General features: G+C 43.7%; 1 protein-coding gene across 1 annotated transcript in view; it reads left to right on the top strand.

The window, feature by feature from the left end:
- Window positions 1-2,187: 2,187 nt before the first annotated feature.
- Window positions 2,188-21,235, top strand: part of bcl9 (BCL9 transcription coactivator) — a 28,923-nt gene continuing 9,875 nt past the window's right edge. The window contains 3 exon segments of the mRNA XM_030111341.1: window positions 2,188-2,381; window positions 4,442-4,603; window positions 19,746-20,271. Coding sequence (XP_029967201.1) covers window positions 19,985-20,271 — 287 coding nt within the window. The 5' untranslated portion in view covers window positions 2,188-2,381; window positions 4,442-4,603; window positions 19,746-19,984.

The raw sequence follows: 21,235 nt of genomic DNA on the forward strand, positions 1-21,235 counted from the left end.
AAATTTCAACACTTAAACATTTCACTTTTTACCATTTATGAACATACATTGCACACCTCAGTCACAATATATCAGGGCAGTTTTGTCTTAATATAATTGGCTTGATTTATTGGCAAATTGTTTCATTATTGGACCTATTTCTGTGATGTTATTTTTTTCTAACATCGAGCCAATGATTATAACAACCAACAGTTGTAGTGCAACTCAAATAAAACTGGTAATTTCGATGCTGATGAGGTGTCCCTTTTTCTTTCTTTTTTTTTTGGCATCCAAAAAAGACCAAGACACAGCTGGAGACACAGTGACAGCTTCATTACAGGAGAAAAACATCTGGACAAACAAAAGGGGGGGAAAAAAAAAACTGAATGGGTGAATAGCAGTGACAGGAACATCAGGCTGCACCAAAAACAATTATATTATCTGCCAATTATCTTCTTAATTACTAGTTTGGCCAATACTTTCTGCAGACACTGAAAATTACCTGCCACACCAGAGACAGTTTCATGTTTCTGCACAAACGAGCCAAAACTTTAAGACGGTCACTTCAATACCACATAGGAGACCAAAGGCAAACTAGAGCAGTTTAGACAAGCCAGCTGATGTTTTAAAAAAGGAAGTTTATTTGAAGTTAACTTTCACCGCTTGCAGCGTTGAATTGAAATTTAGTGTCGTGAAGAGGAAAATATAAGAATCATTGTCTGACTAAACATAATGGTTTGAGACTTCTGGAAACAGTTCAGAATTCATCTTGACCTCATCTTTAACAGCAGCACCTGAAATAATTGGTCATCCGGTTCTGTATTCTCATCTCAAAGGTAAATAAAGGTTCACATGTCCAGGTCAGCTTTTGATTGATGCACATTCCATGCTTTTATTTTGCAGTCACACGTCATAAAGTAAGCTTTTCATTTTTACTTCTTGCTGTTTGCCAAAATCATCACCTCATTGTCACAATTAGAGCAAGTAAAGATGGACGCTATTCAAGTGTAGCATCCATCCATGTTCTATTCCACTTAACCCTGTGCAGGAAATCCCAGTTTGCTGTGGGCAAGGGACAGATACACTCTAGACAGGCTGCCCGTCCATCACAATACAAACACAGACAGACAGACAACCTAACACACTCACATCCACACTTAGGGGCAATTTAGGGTCACCTATTAACCTTTAGACTGTGGGAGGAAACTGTAGTACCTGAAGGAAACTCACACACATACAGAGAGAACATGCAAACTCCACACAGAAAGGAGTGGCCCGTATTTGAAGCTGGACTTTCTTGCTGTGAGGTGAGAACACTAACCACTGCTCCACTGTGCACCCTCAACTAAAATTGTTATAAAAATAATATTCAATCAGTCAGAGATGTGTTCATTGACTTGATGCACATTTAAATCTTTTTTTTTTTTATCCCAATGTTAACTCATTTTGAGCCTCTGCATACTTCTTTAAAAATATATTGAAAATGCACTGTGGTGCAGTGATTAGCAGTCTCACCTCATAGCAAGATGTTCCCCAGCTTGAACCTGGTGTGGGGGGGCTTTGTCCTGGGATGGACGGTGACCTGTCCAGGATGTGCCCTGCTTCTGTGCAGCTGGAATTAGTCACAAAGTGGCATGATACTGATTTCTCTAAAGCAGTGCAGAAAAGTTTACGGCATACAAAACTAATGATCCATGAAGTTTGCAACAAGAAGGCTTTTTGCAATACAGGTGAAGAAGCTTTAAGTTCCAGAAAGACTGATAGGGTGACTTTTTCGAGTATTTTCCCCCGCCAAATGGTAAAAATAAAGGCACTTGATTTTACTTAATATGACCAAACCTTTCCGATTCTCAGCACTGGAATGACATTTTCTACAAAAAGCGGATATGGCTTTGAGGAGCGCACTTTTTGAACGCTATCCTGAGGTAACTTCCCTGAAGTTTACCGCTTAGCTACGCCTACGTTCCTTCTCACAGGAGTTCGAAGCGGCAGCTGCTGTGACTACTGCTCCGCACCGCAAACACCCCGATGCTCAAAACAAAGAAAAGGACGGTGTGTTTGTGGGGTTTTGCTGGTGTGTTTGCATGCGTTTGTCGTGCCACACAGAGATGGACACTGGCGTCTCTCGGCTGTCCGACAGTAACATTCTCACTGGCACACAGACCTGACCTAGAATTGCTACTTAGAATTCGGGCGAAACCATCTCACCGGAACGGAGGGGGGGAGAGACGACAGGAAATCTTGACTGGGATGTAATGGAGTAGGACCACTGGAAAGCTCGGGCGAGAGGGGGGGAGACATATTCCTATTTTATAATGTTGCCGTGATAATGTTGTGATTTGATAAGCATGCGGTGTAAATTCGTCGTGCGAGAGAAGCGAAAATGAAGCTAACCTTCCCAGGTGAGTGTTCCCCCTTTTCACATCTCGCTGGAAAGTGTCGCTGCCGCGGCTCGCCTCCTGGCAACGGGCACACGCGGGTCCTCCTCCCGGGGACATCTCACTCCGGTATCCGTTCTTCTCTGCCTCTGTCCCCGAAGGCTGGCTAGCAAACCCACGTCGCGTCTGGCCCGGGCAGACGGTGGGCTGCGTTTCGGCCGTAAACGCCGCTTTTTGTTTTTTTCTTTCCCCCTCCCAGCGCAACAAAAGCGGATTATTCACGATGTTTTCGGCATGGTGTAAAACCCGCGGAGAAATATTGGTTTTTACCCCATTATACCGGAGGACCGCCCGTGCTTGGTGAAAATGAAAAAAGGATACAATGCAGCATGCATGTTCTGCATTCTTCAGGAGCACCGCACCGTGGGTATTGTATCCCCTCTATTCACAGTGTGTTTGATATGATTTATAAACGCGTAACGACATTACAGGCCTCGGCTGCTGATTGTGTCGGCCAGCCCTATCATCTGCCGAGCGATTTAATTGTTACATTGTTAACGGAGCGGGCAGAACTTGAAAATGAACGTTTACCCAAGGCGGGCCTGAGTTGCTTTATTAACAAACAAAGCCACGAAAACGAACCTCCTTTTGTGTGTATGTGTATGCATATATATGTGTGTGTTTTTTTCTTTCTTTCTTTTTTTTTTTTTTTTTTTGGTGTGTGTGTGTGTGTGTGTGTGTGCCTGTGGCCGACGTCGTTGTTCTCGCTCCGTGCCGCCGCCGTCCACTGCCTCCCTCTTCGGGGAAGACTTTGTTTGCGCTGGCCGAGGCTCCATGAATGCTAGTGCTGAAGTCCTCCCTTCCCCCCCGCTCCTCTGGCGAAACAGGAACAACTTCTTTTAGGAAAAAGAAAAAAAGTTCCTGGAGTTTCAAGCGCCATGGAACTACTTTGTCCGCCAAGAGTTGTCCAGTGAGGCGCTGAGATTGCAGAAGGGGGGAAAGTCTCGTCCCTGTAGCTGCTGTGTGCTTTATTTGCACACTTTTGGGTTTTTTTTTTTTTTTTTTTAGAACGACTTCCTCGACCAGGCCCGTTCGTAGTAAGTAACTTGTGGCATTGTGCTGTGTTACCTTGGCAAGACCACAGAGTTAAACATGGCAAAGAATGTGTTCACTCTTTACCTTTTTCTTTCTTTGCTTTTTTTTTTCTTTACAGTCTTGTTTAACCTGACTAGTGAGTGACGAAAAAAACAATCCTCAGGTCCTGTAGTGAAAACATTTTACGTAAAAGGGGAGCAGTCATTTGGGGATTTTTTGTTGTGTGTGTTTGCTTCCATCATGAATAAAGTCTCATATTGTTTCCTTTGATTCCCTTTTATCACGCAAGGGCCCTCAGGGAATTTGTTTGCCCTGACTTAGTATTTTCTAACGAGTCACAATTTCTAATAAAGTCTAATCTTACATTGGACTAATGGAGTATTTTTCTCCCCCCACCTCCTTAATTTTAAAGTTATATCTCCACAACTTTTGTTGTTTGTTGAAGTTTGACTTTAAGTCCTTTCATAAAATGTTTCGGTGTCATTTGCAGAGAGTCTAGTTGAGGAGTTTTGGAGCCTTCTTGCCAGTTGCTGAGGCTGAACTGCAGACCTTCTTGTTTCAGGACTCAGGTCTCCTCAATTGCTAGGCAACACTGCTGTCTTTCATTAATGTGTATCTGTTTCTTAGTCGTGAAGCCGTTTCACATGTATCTTTGCTTTGCTTAAACCATCACACAGTGGCTAATCTTAAGGGAAAAAATGAAGTCTCATAGAATGTCAATAAGTAAGGAATCTTTCGACAGAGTATCACAGACTGTCTTGTAGTCCCTCATGTGTACGCTGGTCGATAACCTAAGTATAAATGAGTGTCTGGGTTAAATGAAAAGGGGGGTGCATGCACTGTTAGTGTAGCCCCCTATGACCCCAGCTTTGCACTGGTTGTGTGTTTGCTCCATGTTGGTCTTGTCGACATGCGTGGCTGAGTGCTTTTCCTTGCCATTTGCTTGTTTGTGACTTACCCGATGAGCAAAGTTCTTTCCTCTGTTCCAGGTGTGAATGACTTGTGGCTGTAGGTTGTCGTGAGTGGGCCAGGTTCCTGCACAGCCTCCGTGGCTGACTGGGAGGAGTCGGAGAGCAGACATCAGTGCCCAGGGGACCTTAGGCCTGGTTCTCCATATGAGGCCCTGCTGAAAGGGCAGGGGGGCTTCTGAGGTAACCCAAATCTACCTTCACTCTTTTTTTTTCTAATTTGTTTGGTTCACATTTAATTGCACTGTTTCTTCTTTGTCTGAAAAATGTATGTATGTCCATGACTGACTGATACAAATATTTTTTTCCATTTTTTTCCTGCTGTGAGTTGGAAAAAGTGTATAGAGAATAAGCTGGAGTCACATAGACGATGTTTGAAATCACTGCTGACTTGCTGTGTCGTGGCTGATCTCCACAGCGACACTCTTATTTTGAAGTTCTTTCTCAAACATTTTAAGTTGAAGTCATTTTATGAGCACCTTTTTGGTTTCTGCTGATGGCGTGTCGAAGTTAGTGTATTATTGAGATTATGATGAAGTCGGAAATTTAAGAGTTTGCTGTGTGAAATGTTTGTTTTACACGTAGTGAACGTTTGCACAAGATAGCACATTAGGCCTCAGCGCAGTGGTAAAGTCCGACTCAATATGCGTTGGACTGAAAAAAAAAAACAAGACCTGCTCTTCTCAGTAGCATTTAAAGCATATTCCCACTTTAATGACTTATAAATGTCACAGTGACGTTATAACATCGAGCACAGGGGCACACACTGATTTCAAAGACTGGCTGGTGCCATGAATTGATAAGTTAATGCTGCTGTGATGCAGCAGCGTGGATGCAGCCGCAGATTCCTCCTCCCGTTGGTCACTATCTCGGTGACATTTATCTGTGGAGGTGTCTGTGTTCTGATGAGAGAAGCCTTGAATTGCGGCGCGGGTCTCTCTCTTGTTCGACTAACGCTGGTAGATTCGCCGCTGGACGATTAGCGTGATGTTTGGTCTCAATCAGTGATCTGCGCATGGCGGGGACACAACACGGTCAGGGCGCTCTCCCTGAGAACGCCGCGCACACTGTTTATTTATCCGCTATCTAATCCGAAGTGCGTTAACCAAAAACCACAGGGAGGTGAAGGACGCAGGGAAATAGATATTGATGTAAAGCGGCAAAGGATTTATTTTTTGCCTGTGTGTGTGTGTATTGGCCTCTCGTGTTTCCGTGCATTTGTTTGCTTCATGGGTTTTCTAATTAAAACTCGCAAGGCTTGTGTTGTGCATGACGAGGAGGGATATGTTGGCGAGGCGGTTTGTCTCCTCGCCTGTGCAGTGGGTGGCAGGGGGGTCCCTTCCGCAGTCAGAGAGCAGATTAGATCCTTGTGTGTCTCTTTTATTGCTTGAAAATGTTTATTTTTCACCCCGTAGGGTCTTTTTTTTTTCCTGCCTGTAATTGATTTCTCATAAACTCAAAAGTGTTTACATAAATGCAACATGTCAATGTTACAATCAACCGCTTGTTTAAGATATGCATTCTCAATTCATCAAGAAATTTTAGTTTATTCACTGGATGCTACAGTAATTACATAGGATTTCCAAATAAAAAGGAAACAGCGATTCTGATTTTTGATGAGTATTTGTGCATATCTTTTGGCTCATGTGCCAGTTTGATTGTATCTTCTAAAAGTGATGTTGAATTAGTGTTTAAGTGCTGTAGAGCTGCCGTGTCAATGCTTCATGTAACATCGGGTCTCATAGGTTTTTGAAAACCTCTTAAAAAGAAAAAAAATCTCTGCAAAGCATGAAACTGCGACGTACGGTTGTGCATGGTCAAGTGTGATATTCCCAGCAGAATGCAGAAATGTGTTGGTGCGACAAACTAAATCATATAATTTACATATTTTTCCTGAGAAAAGGAGAAACCTTGTTACTGAGGAGCAATGATGGAGTCTAACTGAAGACACTTTTAACTCCCCACTCGGCTTCAGAGCGCACCAGGTTCATCATTGGAGGAATTGTCACATGAAACATGTTTTCAGAGCGGGCTAAAACAAAGTTTGATTACTTTGGTCAGTGATTTATTGATCGCTGCAAATGCTGATCATTCCTCCCTCGGGCGATGATAATGGGCTGTTGACATATCTCCTCTGCCTCTCGGTATAAGCGCTGACGTGATCCGAGGCATTGGATAAGTATTAATGCCTGTAGCAACTTTGATAAACCATTAACGTCAGAATTGTGACTGGTAGAGTTTGTTGTTATACGCACGTCGAGGTGTGTCATGTTGTAAGGATGATAATACTGGTTTAGTTTCACACACGATTGAGGAAAAAACATTTCAGCACTGGCACCGTGCCAGAGTTGTTGAAATCATGACAGGCTGTCATGCTTCTCACAACTGTACTGTTTCCCATTTATAACAATAAATACGTCTAAAAGTAGCTGCTGGGTCATTGTCTGAATCTCCCAAAATCTGAATGAAATTAGGTTTGAAATGACTGATTACACGTTTTTTCCAAGGCTCCCAATCAAAACGAAATCTTATGCTGAGATTTTAGCTGTATTTGCTCGTCATGGCCTTCAGGGACAGTACGGCGCGTCGGCCATTCATGTTCTGAAAACGCTCAGAGTTCCACTTTACAATGATTAGAGTTAGGGGCACAAAATAGAGCTAAATGAAAAATTCAATAGTAGCAGCTAAAAAATAGAGAAAACAACTTCTGTGATTTTACTTTATGTCCAATGTAAATGGTTCATTTTGTGTTTTATATTAAATTTATGAAAATTTTAAACAGAAAACATTTGAAATTTGATGAAACACTTGACAGAAAATTGTAAAAGTAAAACTGATAGGATCACATCTGATATTTGCAGTTATACTGTGGTAAAAATACCCCACACTGTGTTTGATCCCAACATCATGAAATTGACATAGATTTCATTTTTTATAAAGTTTACCTGTGTTTATATACTACCGCTGACATAGTTCAGGAGGCAGAATTGACACAGTTATCATCCTTCACTTGTCAATAGAAAGACATCAGTACAGAGAAAAGGCTCATTCATGGATGGCTGGATAATCGTATGATGGTTTTAAAATTAGAAGAAAAAGTCAATAAGTAATGAACAAGGCTCTCTTGTCACCGTCGCTCTATTATTGGCTATTCAGATCCATAAAGAGTGCTAAGTGCTTTCAAAAGGTTAAAGCAGAAAATATCTTCTCATTTTTTTGTCGGGGTCTCATATTTTTCGACGTGTGGTGGGACTGTTGCTCCTACAAGATCCTCAGGGATGTGCCTGGCTGAGTCACAGTGTACCGATCCATCCACCTCCATGTTCCTCTGCGGAGATTGACAGTCGTGGCAGGGACAGGCTTCTTCCCTCGCGTTTACACGAGGGGTCCTCTCAAACGGAGCGGCTCCCGCCACGGCCTGCCATCCTCCCCAGACACCGACGCTGAAAAAGCCACCAGGCAGGCCGATGTGACTTCCAGTTGACACACGGGCCGCTCTCACAATGAAACCGACCTGTTACTCTGATTTCTGAAACAGATTGGACTCTGACACATTGACATTTGACAGAATTTCATGTAAACATCTGACTCGGGTTCAAATCACAAAAGACGAGCTGCTGCTGTCCTCTCTTCTGTCTGTTTCACATGGCTTGATGTCACGTTGGAAACAGCAACGGCCAAGTTATGGTCTCATAACTCGCTACCAAATCTCCTCCCCACAGAGCAGCTCTCCATCTGGCCAGTTCAGCGTTGTTTCTGCTGAACTTTCAACACTATCTGCTCACTTCTGTTCACTACGACGTGAATGAGCGCACTCAGCCTTTACTGCGTCCGCCGTTCACACAGAGTTCACCTCTTGAAGGTGGACTCGTCTGTTGACCCTGCTTCACAGGCCCATTAAACACATTCATACTGACCCGGCCAACCCCAGACCATGGTTACTGTTTAGTCAGGTCAGGGTGAGATCCACTCTGTGCTGTTGTTACAAGTTAACCCAGTTAAACGTGGCAACTCCACGTATTGTGGAAAATACACTCAAAGTAAGCATTTACATCTGAAAGTCGACCAAAACCTGTCGACCACATCCAAGCCTCAGTGTTAAAGTGGAGGCCTTGGCCTTGACTCTTCCTCAGATTACTTTTTTTTTTTTTTTTTTTTTTTTATTGCTTTATTATTTTTGTCCATGTGGTTAGTCTGAGCTGGAACATGATGGGATTCCTGATATTTTCCACTTTATTTAGTTCACCATAAAAGTCAGAGCATGTGACAACCCAGAGAGCTGGGTTTTGATTAGAAATCAGCCGGGCGATTTTCTGAGCCAGCGAAAAGCATCCATCTACTCCGTCAAATCTTCGTTATTATCTTCTCTTCTTTGACTAAACAGCCAGTGCAAATGAGGGTGAGCCTGTGGCGGTTAAAGCCTTGACGCTCTTTGGTTGAGCTCTTGGTAAGTGATGGGTGTGATTGCTTCTGTGCTTTGGAGGAAAATCAGATTTTTCTATTTAGTTTTGTGTGAAATGATGAAGAAATGAGAGAGTTGAATATTGTTTTTACAATACAAATGCTAAGTCTTATTAACAGCTGGAAAACCATTTGTGTGTTATGGTAATATTTTCATATATGGCTGTATTTCATGTAATTTTGAAAACATTCTCCCAGTTTGAGCTGCTTAGTCGAGATTTTAAGTCAAATGATTATTATTATTTTTCTTGCATTTTTTCAGAGGTGATTGAATCCAACATGTTTTAGTTTTGCAGTGTTGCTTTGATAAAAACGCATTCAAATATGTTACTTTTGCTATTTTTCGCTCAATAGATATTCTGTTTATTAGTTTTGACAAAGCGCTACGCATTAACACAGATATATTTTTAAATCTATGAATTATTTACTCTGTTAAAATGTCTATTTTTTTTGTGAGTTTTCCTATGGTGTTAAATATCTTAAGCGATAAGTTACACGTACGGTAATACTAAGCTTTGTTGTTGTTGTTTTTTTTTATACAATTGATTGCTATAAACACACCTGTAATATCAAGAGCAAAATGTATATTTCACAGTTTGTCCACTTAAAGATTTTCACTGCAGAAACCCCTCTCAGCTTTTGTTTTTCCACTCTGCGTGAGCTGCGTCCGGAGCTACACCGTCACACTGAGCCGAGACGATGAAGACAGTTTGTAACATTATAATCTCTTCTATCCTGGAGTGATAAGTTGTTGAGACCAAGGGAGGATGTTCGCTGTATCTCTATTATCAGGATAAATGGCAATCATTATTCATTTGCAGATCAGGGTCTCAGTCTGTTTTCCCAGGATGCACTGGCGCTGCAATACCTGCTTTCAGCACGACGGTTTGTGGGGAGGAAAGGCGCGCCATGTTGCAGTGTCGTCATTGCTTTGAAGGGAACTTAAAGTGCTCTGAAAGCAAAAATGCACACAACGAAGTTTGAATTCGCAGGAGCAGTAGATGACATGAACTCCAGGCGCTGCTTTCATTGCGTCTCAGACAGCTCAGCACTGCCGCATGAGGATATTTCTCTGCACTGGTACGAGGATGTGCGTGTATATTGCTCCGCGCCTGTATATTTAATTGGGCAGGTCATAGCCAGTGTGTTTAAAATTCCACGGGAATGACACACCAGTGTAAACTGGGGTAATTCAGGGACACAATCTGGCTCATATTCTCTCCAGAGTGCTAATTTCGCTGTACGATAAAGGCGAGGAGCTGGAACATCTGCTGTATACTCGGCGTGTTTGTGTACGTTTCCTGGAGTAAAATATAGTTCTGTTTTGTGGTCACATCAGGTCAGTAAAGACACTCGAGCCGTGTCACATGGTTTGATGGACTGAGCTTTCATTCGCTGCTTCTGTCGTGTCTTGGTTTGCAATACAGAAAACAAATCTACTGAAAAACACTTGGTGGAGGATCTGGAGGGAATTTAACGTATGTTGCTTTCAGTGCCGCTTGTAAATATAGGCTTTTTATTTGCTTGTTCTGTTTGTTGTGTGGTTCTGGACTTTAAACACAACAGTTAGTTTTTCTTTTTTTGTTGGTTTCAAGTGACTTGCAAGTAGAGTCTATTGAGCAGCGCGCAAGGAACACAAATTTCTTTTGCACTTTACTTCAATGGTCTACACAGCCCCCTGAATGGTCGAGCCACTGGGATTTCCCACAATGCTTTTAGTCACAGGGAGACGTCCTCCCAGCATGAGCAAGGGAGGAATGCGGCCCGAGTGTGGGAGCGACCGTTTGGACGGAGGGAGGGAGTCACGGACCAAAGAGCACGGTCAAGAGAAGGGAGGGAAGCAGGGGTCTGCACAGAGGGCAGCAGAGTTTCACTTGGGCAGACGTCGTTTCCCTCTGACTTTGCATATGAGCTAAAAATGAAAGAAATTCGCGGAAAAAAATGACCCGGGCGCACTCGGATTCACACAACAAGCCGGTTGTATTATATACTGATATCACCGTGGCCACTGTGAGCACTCTCGCCACAGCGGCACGGCGCTCCCGCCTTAATTAGCAGTTTGGAGGGCTTTATGGGGGCAGAAATTTTGATCCAGCAGAAAACCTGCCATAACCCAGGGAGGGGGAAAAAAAAAAAAAAAAAAAAACAATCCAAAGGGGGTCTGAAAAGATTCGTACGCGGTCGGAAATAGACGTTGGAATAATTGGACTGGATCGGAAATGCAGCTGACCTGAACAGACCCAAAGAAAACCCAGCAGCAGTTAATTGGCAGAATGATGCACCACCAATTAATAAGCAGTCATCGTCTTAAACAGTAGTAGACTGAATGTGTTCTTCCTTTAGCCATTTCCCTTGTATAAGTTATCTCCTGTCTTCTGTAATAACCCACTTTACTTACAGTTAATTGCTGTGATACATGTAATTTTGTACCTGCTGTTGAAAATTTTTTTGTCCTTTTATAGTCATTAACGTTTAACATCTTATTTTACATTAACATTTATTCAAATAAAAATTTAGTTAGTTCTCATCTCCAGAAACGAAGACATCCTGAATGTTTCTTGCATGCCTTTATTTAAAAGAAACCCCCATCCGTTTTAGGGTTGTATTTACTTTACTCACACCTGGGAAGCCTGGGATGAAAGGACTATTTATGAAGTTTCAGAGGCGTGAGATTAGTAACAAATTCACCAGCGCCTTCGCACAGGGGGGGAGCTGCTCTGAAGTTTTCAAGACTTCCAGGATTGCCACCTCTCGGTCTGGCATGCTAACGGCGTCGTTTACATAGTTTCTGCCGTTGTCATGTGAACGCAAAAAAAAAAAAAAAAAAAAACATTTTTCAGAAACAAGCAAGGCGTTGTTACTTGGAACAGTATCATGTAAACGAGGCCTAAATGATAATCCGCTGGCCAGTGGGCACCAGATTATTTAGTCTCCCTCTCCACCACAGTGTTTGTGTAATTGGATTTCCGTGTAAAAAAAAAAAAAAAAAAAATCTTTCCTTTGCTAAACCAGCTTGAATTTTCAGTAATTCCATCTGCAAATGGAAAGATGTTTGCATATTGTTACCTCAGTTACAAGCAGCGCTCGCCACACCCACGGCGTTTTAATGTCCTTTACCAGGAGAAACTGCGAGAAAATACTGCAGCTCATCACTGCAATCAGCCTTCTTCTGACTTTTGTGAAGGTAATGGCTTCAGGAAGTCTGTTGAACCTGAATGCATAATGCTAATGATCGTTTTTGAAGAGTCTTGAATAAACAAATTCTTTGCTTTTGTCACCAGGAACCAGTGCAAGTCGAAATCAGATATATACATATCAAAGAAGGACCCCGTATCCCATTTTCTAAAGTCTGGAGTTGAGTTGGGGAGCTGCCTGTTGGTTTCATTTCAAAAGCTCTTACTTGTGTATATTTCAGAGCAGCAGTGGCATGTCATTGTTTGGCTTTCCTTCATTTCACCAAATCAGAACTTGAAGGCGAGGTATGCAGCGTCTCATTGGGTCGACTGGTGGTTCACCCACACACAAAAAAAAAAAGGAGTGAAAAATAATACGGCCTTGAACAAACAGAAATCCAGGCTCAAGGACTTGAAGGAACTTGAGAAAACCGTTATTCCCGACTACTCAAAGCAGGTTCTGTTGTAATGCGTCACGTTTTTCTGCCGCGCGCTGAAGTGGTCTCCTTGTTTAACTGGCGAGGGCGAGCATGAAAAGCTGGCTATGTTAATTTACCGGTCAACATGCTGAGCAGGATTTTATGTGACGGAACGTGAATTTATATCGCTGCACTGAGACTGTGAACGCCGCACAGATGTTTGTCTTTCAGCACCTATACAACTTGTGGTTTCTCTCTTTCTCTTTTTTTTCTTACATTTCCTCATTTGAAGGTGCAGGTTAAGACAAAGAACGCTTCTGTCACAGTGTGAGAGCAACAGCAGGACGACTTATATGAGTTAAATGTAACTGTAAATAACAACAATTTCTGACGTTTTTAAAACGCAGTTCCTTTTACTGTATAAATGGTGGTAAAAATTATTTTGTGTTCATTTATTTGTGAAATCAGAAAGCTGTGGGTATGTTTACTGTTAATGTAGTGATGGCAGCTGGACTGCATTTGTCGTATGGAGGAAACGACGTCCGGATTTGCTAGTAGCCCATCTTCTACTTTCAACCCACTATTGTAGAGTCAGAGTCACACCTAGACTCTTTGTCTTGTATCCAGCAGAAAGGTGTGTGTGTGTGTGTGTGTGTGAGAGTGTGTGTGTTTGCAAGACACACCCACTTAGCCAGAGATACAGAGACGGAGGGCAGATGGGCAGAGATGGAAGCGCAGGGCGAAGTGTGTGAGACGGAGATCAGAGCAGGCCAGAGTGCTGAGTGCCAGTCCTGCTGCTGGAGCTGGCCGCCACACATGGCACCGTGCCCAGGCTACGCCAGCAGATGTGTCACTAGTGAGTCAGCTGTGTGTGTGTGTGTGTTCGTGTGTGTGCACTCACGTCGGGAAACACAGACACCCACCCGTGCTCTCTGCGAAGCGAGCGACTTGTGTAATAACCTCCCTCCCTTTCTGCTGGCAAATCCGTATCACACCCCTTTTCCTATCCCCCCCCCCTGTTTTCATTGCCACTTCCATCACCGTGATGGACACGGCGAGGCCCCTGTCACCGCCGTGTGATATGACATAATGTGACATTACACACATGTCGCCTCCCCGGGGATGGAGGGGCATCGTCTGCCCGTCCAGAGCAGAAGATGAACCGAGGGTGGGGTTGCGGGGGGCGGGGCGGGGGGGGCGCTGCTGTCGAAACGCAGGACAGGTACACAGGACAGGAGAAAATGAGGCTTTAATTGAGGTGAAGAGAAGACAAAACCGAGCTAGAATTCACAGATGATCCCCTCTGATAGCGCACGGTTTGGAAAATGTGAACAAACTCCGTTGTAAGTATTTGTGCGGTTTGGTTTCAACAGAGAGAGACCAGTCATGCCTCCGTGAGCCGGCTCGTGTGTGAGCGTCCTTGTTCCTGTCACACTAGATATATTATGTCAAATGCTACGTCTGTGGCGTCACAGCTCTATCTTTAGTGACACTCTGCATTCCTCGCATTCTGCGTGTGCCAAAGTGTGAATCATGAGTGCCGCGCAGGGCGTGGCGTTCTGGGGCGAGCGCTCCCAGGAAGTGACCTCAGCAGGTGAGCATGCAGGTGTCTCCTCACGACGGCGACGTCCAACCGGTGTCGTTACTCATCACTCAGCGAAGATTTGAGGGTTTAGTTTTCATTTCTTACGTCTAGTTGGGCTTAATGTCACCTGGTCTGTTTATACAGGGTTACTTCTTCACCGTAGGCGGCGCAGGTACGTCACACAAGGAGGGTTTCGGCAGGTTTTAGTCATAAATAAACTGTCTTTTGGAATCATTCCGTGCTTGCATTCATTGAAAGTTAGTTGCTGGACAAGTTGAAATTGAAAGGCTTCAGTGCCGTCTGGATGTGTTGCGTCAGCTCTTTCGCGGTCGTTGTGCTGCTTTGGTACAACCAGCCGCTGATGTTTGCTAAGTTTAGGCCGGTATTGCTATGTGCATGATGCTCTTGAGTCATTGCTAACTTTATGATTCTGCTCTGTGAAGTGATCAGCAGTTCATCGCAGGAATAGCAGCAACGTTCTTGAGCACCAGAGGGCTTTATATGCAGTCAGATGAGATCAGTCTGTTGTGCTCGAATCTTATGAATGAAAAAAACAAACAAACATAATTTAGACAACATATACAAGAAATGGCCAGTAATGATTCAGAAGGGCAGCGATTGTTTTTGCGCGTTTTGGGTGTGTTACAGTTGCTCTCATGATGCTGATGATGAGATTAAAGCATCGACTCTGGAGGATGTTTGGAGTGCAGAATTTTAATATTTCTATCAATTGTGACTCCTCCTGAGCAGAAGTTTTCAGCTCACTTGAGGACTTTTCTTTGTCGCATTCTTCTGGCAGCGGCTTTAAAAAAATTGTCCAAGGTTTAAAATGTCTTTTTTAAATAGAATAATATAAAACTTTTTGACAATAGATTCAGAGATGAAAGATTGTCTAAGAAATGTTTTTTTCCTGCAAAGTCTAGATATACACTTGATGCAGAATTGATTAACATTAGTACTGTATTTGTTTTGCTCCTGCATAAAGAGACATAAGAGCTTTTCTGATACCAAGAGGGCCTCAGCCTCTTCAGAATGCACAGTATGGCGCTGATGGCTGTGAGTTTTGTATATTCTTGCAAAAAAAAAAAAAAAAAAAAAAATATGAAAGAAATAAAGAGAGGTGGAAATAATGCTTGTGATATTGCCCCAAACAAATAATGGGCTCAAGCAATTCTTGAGATGGAGGGCCCAGCAGACGGAGAGCGGGTAGGGGAGCTGGAGAGCGAGGAAGAGAGAGCCGTACTCCATTGTGACTGAACTGCAAAATGGGATTTGCATAAATAAGGCTGAAACATCAGCAGGCCTTTTTACAGCCAACAGCGGGGCTGAGATGAGGAAAGAGAGATGGCGTGTTTGTGAATATGGGTTTGCACTTATTTGTATGTGTGTGCGTGTGTGTGTGTGTGTGTGTGTGTGTGTGTGTGTGTGTGTGTGTGTTTTTCTCCCTCCTTTAAAAATAATGCATTTGTAGCTTTGATGTGTTAAAAATTTAAGCCGGTGGACGAGCTCGGCAGGAAGATCAATGTCTCTCTCTTCTTAAAGATCCATCACCTTGCGAGTGAGGTGGCTGCTGTGTCCGTCTCTCTCTCTCTCTCTCTCTCTCTCTCCCTCTCTCTCTCTCTCTCTCTCTGTCTGTCTTCCCCCCCTTCAGGTGACGTAGCAGGTGAGGGTCGACACACTGAGCAGGCCGCACACGAGGACTTGTTACATAAGCATTAAATAAAACGCTCCCTTTTCGTGCCACCCGCACCGGAAAACCCAAATCTAATTGAATTGAACTATTTTCTGCCCTCTTTTTATGTGGAACCTCATATTTATATCAGAGGCAAAAAAAGCTCATTTTTAGAGCCTCATTATACTGTTTTCCCATTAACTTGCGTGCACTGCGGCGCCGCGCGCTCGCCGTGATCGACAGTTCAGCGTCTTTACTGGAGATAGAGGAATAAAAATCTCTGTGATTACCTCCACCACGCTTTGTTCTGTGTGCGTGTGCGTGCGACCGGCTGCAGCATACACACCTGATGTGTATGTGTGTGTGTGTGTGTGTGTGTGTGTGTGTGTGTGTGTGTGTGTGTGTGTGTGTGTGTGTGTGTCAGCGCATTCCGTACGACAGTCATGTCAGCAAGCTCTCCAATTAGTGTCTCGTTAGCGTGCGATTGGAGGGAACAGGTGATTGACAGATCCTGCTGTTTGTGCGCGCGTGCGTGCACGCACTCGGATTTGTGTATGATGGAGGTCTGGATGCAGCCCCTCGAGGGCACGCACGCTAGTTAGGGTTGAATGATGTAGAAGGCTGCCTCTTTGATATGGTATAAATTAGAACTTTTCAAGTGAAGTGAATGCATTTTTCAGGAGATTCTCCTGGCGCCGCTGGACGATCGGTTTCTGGTTACTCGCCATATTCAAGGCTCTCCTTTTTGTCCTTGCTGCACGGCGCAGGAATAATGTGCCCACTAAGATAATGACTGCAGAGTCACAGCCCATTCGCAGCAGGTCGAGGAGTCGTGTTTTCAAACTAAAAACTACACACCTTGTGCCGGAGCATTCCTGCCGCCGCTTTGAGCGGCGCGCTGGCTGAACGGCTGAGCGGCGTTCGACACTCCTTCTCCCCACACCTTTCTGACGAAACGAGACGAGGCCGCGCGTGATGATTTTTTTGTAACTTTCCATTGCCAGGAGTCACGCCCAGTTAATTCAGCAGTTGTGCAAATTCGATCTCATAAAGGGCTTGAACTTCTATCATCGGTGGTCTTTTGTGTGTTTTTGTGAAACTATTTCAGTCAGAGATGGTTTTCATAGAGTGTACGTCCTTCTCCTTATCCTTATCCTCATATGATAAACTTTATTTCGGGCACACACCTCGTTTTTGTTCCCTTATTAGATGGCGGATAGCTTAATGATGTTATTCGTAACGTGGCTGTGGCTAATGTCATGTTTTAATTTTTTCTAGCTTCTGCACTGCGGCTCTGAGTGTGTATTTTAGCTTGAGAGAGAGTCGCATACTTGAACTTTGCCGGGTAATGCTTGTATTATCCTCACAGACGTCAAGTATGTCTCTTTGAACAAAAGCCATGCTTCAGCGAATGTGATGTAAACATAGTATATAATTATGAAGAACGAGTCCCTCTCCTAATCCTCACATTTCAGACGCGTCTTCCGCGGAGTCGGAGTTTTGTCCAAAGTGTTTGTTTTTGTTCCCCCGTCTTCGACAAAAGCACACAGTGCTGTTATTCGCTGTGATTTAGTCGAGAGTGGCTGTCTGGCAGGCCTTTTCCACTCTGACTCGCGCGAGCCAGTGCTTCACGTTGATGCGCAAATAACAGTCAGCAGCAGATCATGAACTGTGTCTCTGTTTTTTTGCTGCTTTTTTCACTCCCCCCCCCCCCCAACACACACACACGCACACGTTGTCATCTCTCCCTTAATCCCAACTCTGAAACCTGAACGGCAGAAACAATGAGCAGCCGCTAGTAACACCTCCTGCACTCTGAGAGCCTGTTCTGCTGACGGCGTGTAATTGTTGAGAATGCGATATGGAACTGAACATTCATACCAGAATTGTCAATTGAGCAAAACCTGTTGTGTGAAATTTCAGTCTAACTCTTTGTGCGTCGCAGTCAGACGCTTGCAGAGTTACTCCCCTTTAATTTTCATCGCTCGTACCGCAAACTAGAAGCACGCCAATTGACCGAGATTGGTGTTCTTTGGAGAACATTTTTTTTTTGTAAATAAATACACAGTAATGAGCCCAGCGCTCTTCAGAGGAGCCCCTCCTTTTGCCTCACGCCGTGTGTTTTTATGTGATCATATTTAAAGGTTACTCCAATCAGTTTGGTTTGGGTACAGGAGCCTCGTCTCTGGTCGCCGAGCAGCCGGCCCCTCGCTTGTGTGCAGTAGTGATCCGCGGCCCCGGCGCTTGTAAATCACCTCTCCCCGAGACCAGCATGCAGACGAGAGCTGCTGCTGCCGCTGCTGCTGCTGCTGTAGCAGGAGTCCATGTGTTTGTCTGGTTCCCAGTGACACCCCCTCCCTCTCCTCCTCCCCTCCCCACTCCCCTCAAACTCTCCACCTCCCCTCTCCCCGGGGGAACTCTGGAGCCAGTTACAATGTTGAGTGTTTTGGAAGAGCTCCTAAATATTTTCAGGATGACAATGTAATCTGACTGACTGGGCTGCTCTCTTGAGCAGGATTCTCATGCAATTCTTACACACACACATACACACAAAGAGACACACACTCACACACACACACACACAATTGAAAACATACAGAAGTTGGTAGAGATTACAACACTTGCTCTCCCCCCGCCGTATTTCACATGATACCCCACTGAAGGTTTTCTGCGACTAACCTAACTGGTGCTGGATTGTGCTTTAGGCCAGTGGTGATCCTGTTATTGGAGGGCTGGAAATCTAATTACAAAGTGATAATGTTGGCCAGCAGTGTTTATTTAACATACGAAAATATATTTGATAACGACGTCCTCCGCTCTATTGCTGTCTGGAGAAAAAAAAACCAAAGGAACTAAAAACAACTGTTTCTGGTTGTTACTTATTGGCCCAAGTGTCCATTGATACACAGTGTGTGTAATGCTTTGAAGCTTAACTCATCCATTGGCTTCACCAAAGACTTTAAAGGCTGAAAACATGCTGCAGTAGGATTGCTGATCATCTCACAGCAGGCAAAGCAAAGGTGCTCCGGTCTGGTCGCTGACTCAGGATTTATTATTTTTTTGTATTTGAGTGTCAAAATGTAACCGCTGAAAAGGGGGAAAACAAGTTTCAAGCTCACCAAAACCACTGAGAAAGATGAAATGGTTCAGTTTTCCACCTTTCATTCACTCGTTGGAAAGTTGGTCCTCCAGCATGTGGGAGAGAGTGTCAGTTTAGGTTAAGTTGTGCTCGCTGATGTGGATCCACGACCGAGACTACAGCAGGAAAAAAGGAGTTCAATTTAGTTCATTTTATTTCAAATTGATGTTTTCAAAATTGAACCTGAAGGTGTAAACAGATTGTATGTCAGACATAAATGATGTATATGTGGCTTACTGTGGTTTTACCAAGAGATTACCAAACATATAAAGGTGTTAAATTATAAGCAGGAATCTCTTGGTCTCATACACGCTAATATAAATCACACTTTTTTTCAGTTGTCTTGCTGGTTATGTGACTTATTTTATGAAGAAACCTTTATTTGCTCTTGTTGACTTCTGTCAGTTTCATACTGGTATAAAGACCCTCCGGCGTATCTAAATGGCGCCGTATGACAACAGAATGATGTGACGGTACAAGCTAAAAAACTCACTACAGTTAAGCACGGCTAATTTTAAACTAAACATAAAATATGCAGCAGAGAAGGGAAGCAGTGCAACACAAAGAGTTCATAGTGTCTGAGAAGAAAAGCAAATACCCGCTATCGTGATGAAGAAAACAAAAAAAAAAAAAAAGGTCAATCGTAGACTAAGGGCTCGACGGCCACAGATGATTTATCAAACAATGCAGCTCTGTGTGTCCGCGGGAAAAATAAAATGAGCGTGATACACTGGAGTGACTTGTACAGAGTGTCTATATGCTCAGGTGTGAGAAGAACCTCATCCCAAGTTTTCTAAGACTCTGTCCTTCTCCAGATTTGCTAACTGTTCTTCTCTCTCTCTCTCTCTCTCTCTCTCTCTCTCTCTCTCTCCACAGTGTGCCCACGGGCCATTGAAAGCCCCCTTGGGGGAATTTCATATACACACACCAAGCAAGAAAAGCCCTCTGGACATTAGTTTTACACACGTTCACACCCGTGCGCGTGCGCACACACACACACACACACACACACACACACACACACACACACACACACACACACACACACACACACACACACACAAAACCACGCACGCACGCACACACAGACACTCACAGACTAGGACATAGAGAGAATGTTGGAGGTCCAAGAGGAGAGGCCAGCGGCGGCAGGTACAGCAGCGACACACTTCAGCAAGAAGGAGCGAGGGAAGAAAGAGCGAGACGAGACCAAGGACGGCCGGGGAAACCTGTCCAATATCGTGAATCCTGTCCCCGGCTCCCGGAACGTGCGAGCAAAAGCGCCGCTCACACACACAGGCAGTCCACACCAGCTCATCACTCCACCCTGTTCTGTAGTCCTGGGAGCTCCATCAATGCACTCCAATAGGTTAAAGAACTCCCCGTCCACCAACACACAAAGGTGAGTGGACTCGCTCGCTGGCGGTCTATATGGGTTTACTGCTGACTCCAAACTTCACAGGGAAGTGCTTTGTAAAGCCTGAGCACTTCACACAAGCTAAAGTGGTTCTATGTGTAATGAAAAAAAAAGGATTTTAAGTTCTTCTTGATGTCGTCAATATCTCATCAGCAGCCACCAAAATTAGCCGGAGGAGTTTTAACAAGTCACTGAGTTTCAAGCTCACTTACTTTTTCCAGCAACAGCGTGAATCGTTTAAAGGTTGTGTCTAAAAAAAAAACAAAAACATGACATTTTCTCATTTTCATGCTATTACATTAAGCAGATTCTTTTCTCGTTTGACTGGCCCTGTGACGTAAACAGTTTTTTTGCAAGTGTATTAAAAATATAAACTAAGAAACCACATGTACATGTTTTCACAGTGTTTGCTCAGTACTTGTTTGAGGCACCTTTTGCAGTGATTATACCTTCAAGTCTTTTTGAATATGACGCCACAAGCTTGTACAGTTTATTCCACTCCTTATTTCAGCGCCTCTCAACCTTCATCAGGTCGGAGGAGATTTTTCTGTATTTATACCCCCACAGTATGATGCTCCCACCCCCATGCTTCACTGTATGGATGGTAATGGCCTGGTGATGAGCGGCGCCTGGTTTCCCCCAAACATGATACCTGGTGTTCAAACCAAAGAAGTCCATCTTTGTCTCATCAGAGTGGAGAATTTAGTTTTACTTTTCTGTAGGGTGAACAGGGTGAACTTGAGATCAATTTTGAGCTTGAGGATAGTTTAGTATGTGTGATTTCTTAATTTTTTTATTTTTCAATAAATTTGAAACAAAGCACCCTTTTTTTAACCTCGTTATTAATGAGACATTGTGTGTACATTTGTTTTTAGGAAAAATTTGTTTCAGTCATTTTGAAATGGGAATCAACTTATATTTGCATATGTTTATGTCTGGTTAATAGCTA

Source organism: Salarias fasciatus, chromosome 16 (genome assembly GCF_902148845.1).
Source record: "Salarias fasciatus chromosome 16, fSalaFa1.1, whole genome shotgun sequence".
Classification (NCBI taxonomy): Eukaryota; Metazoa; Chordata; class Actinopteri; order Blenniiformes; family Blenniidae; genus Salarias; species Salarias fasciatus.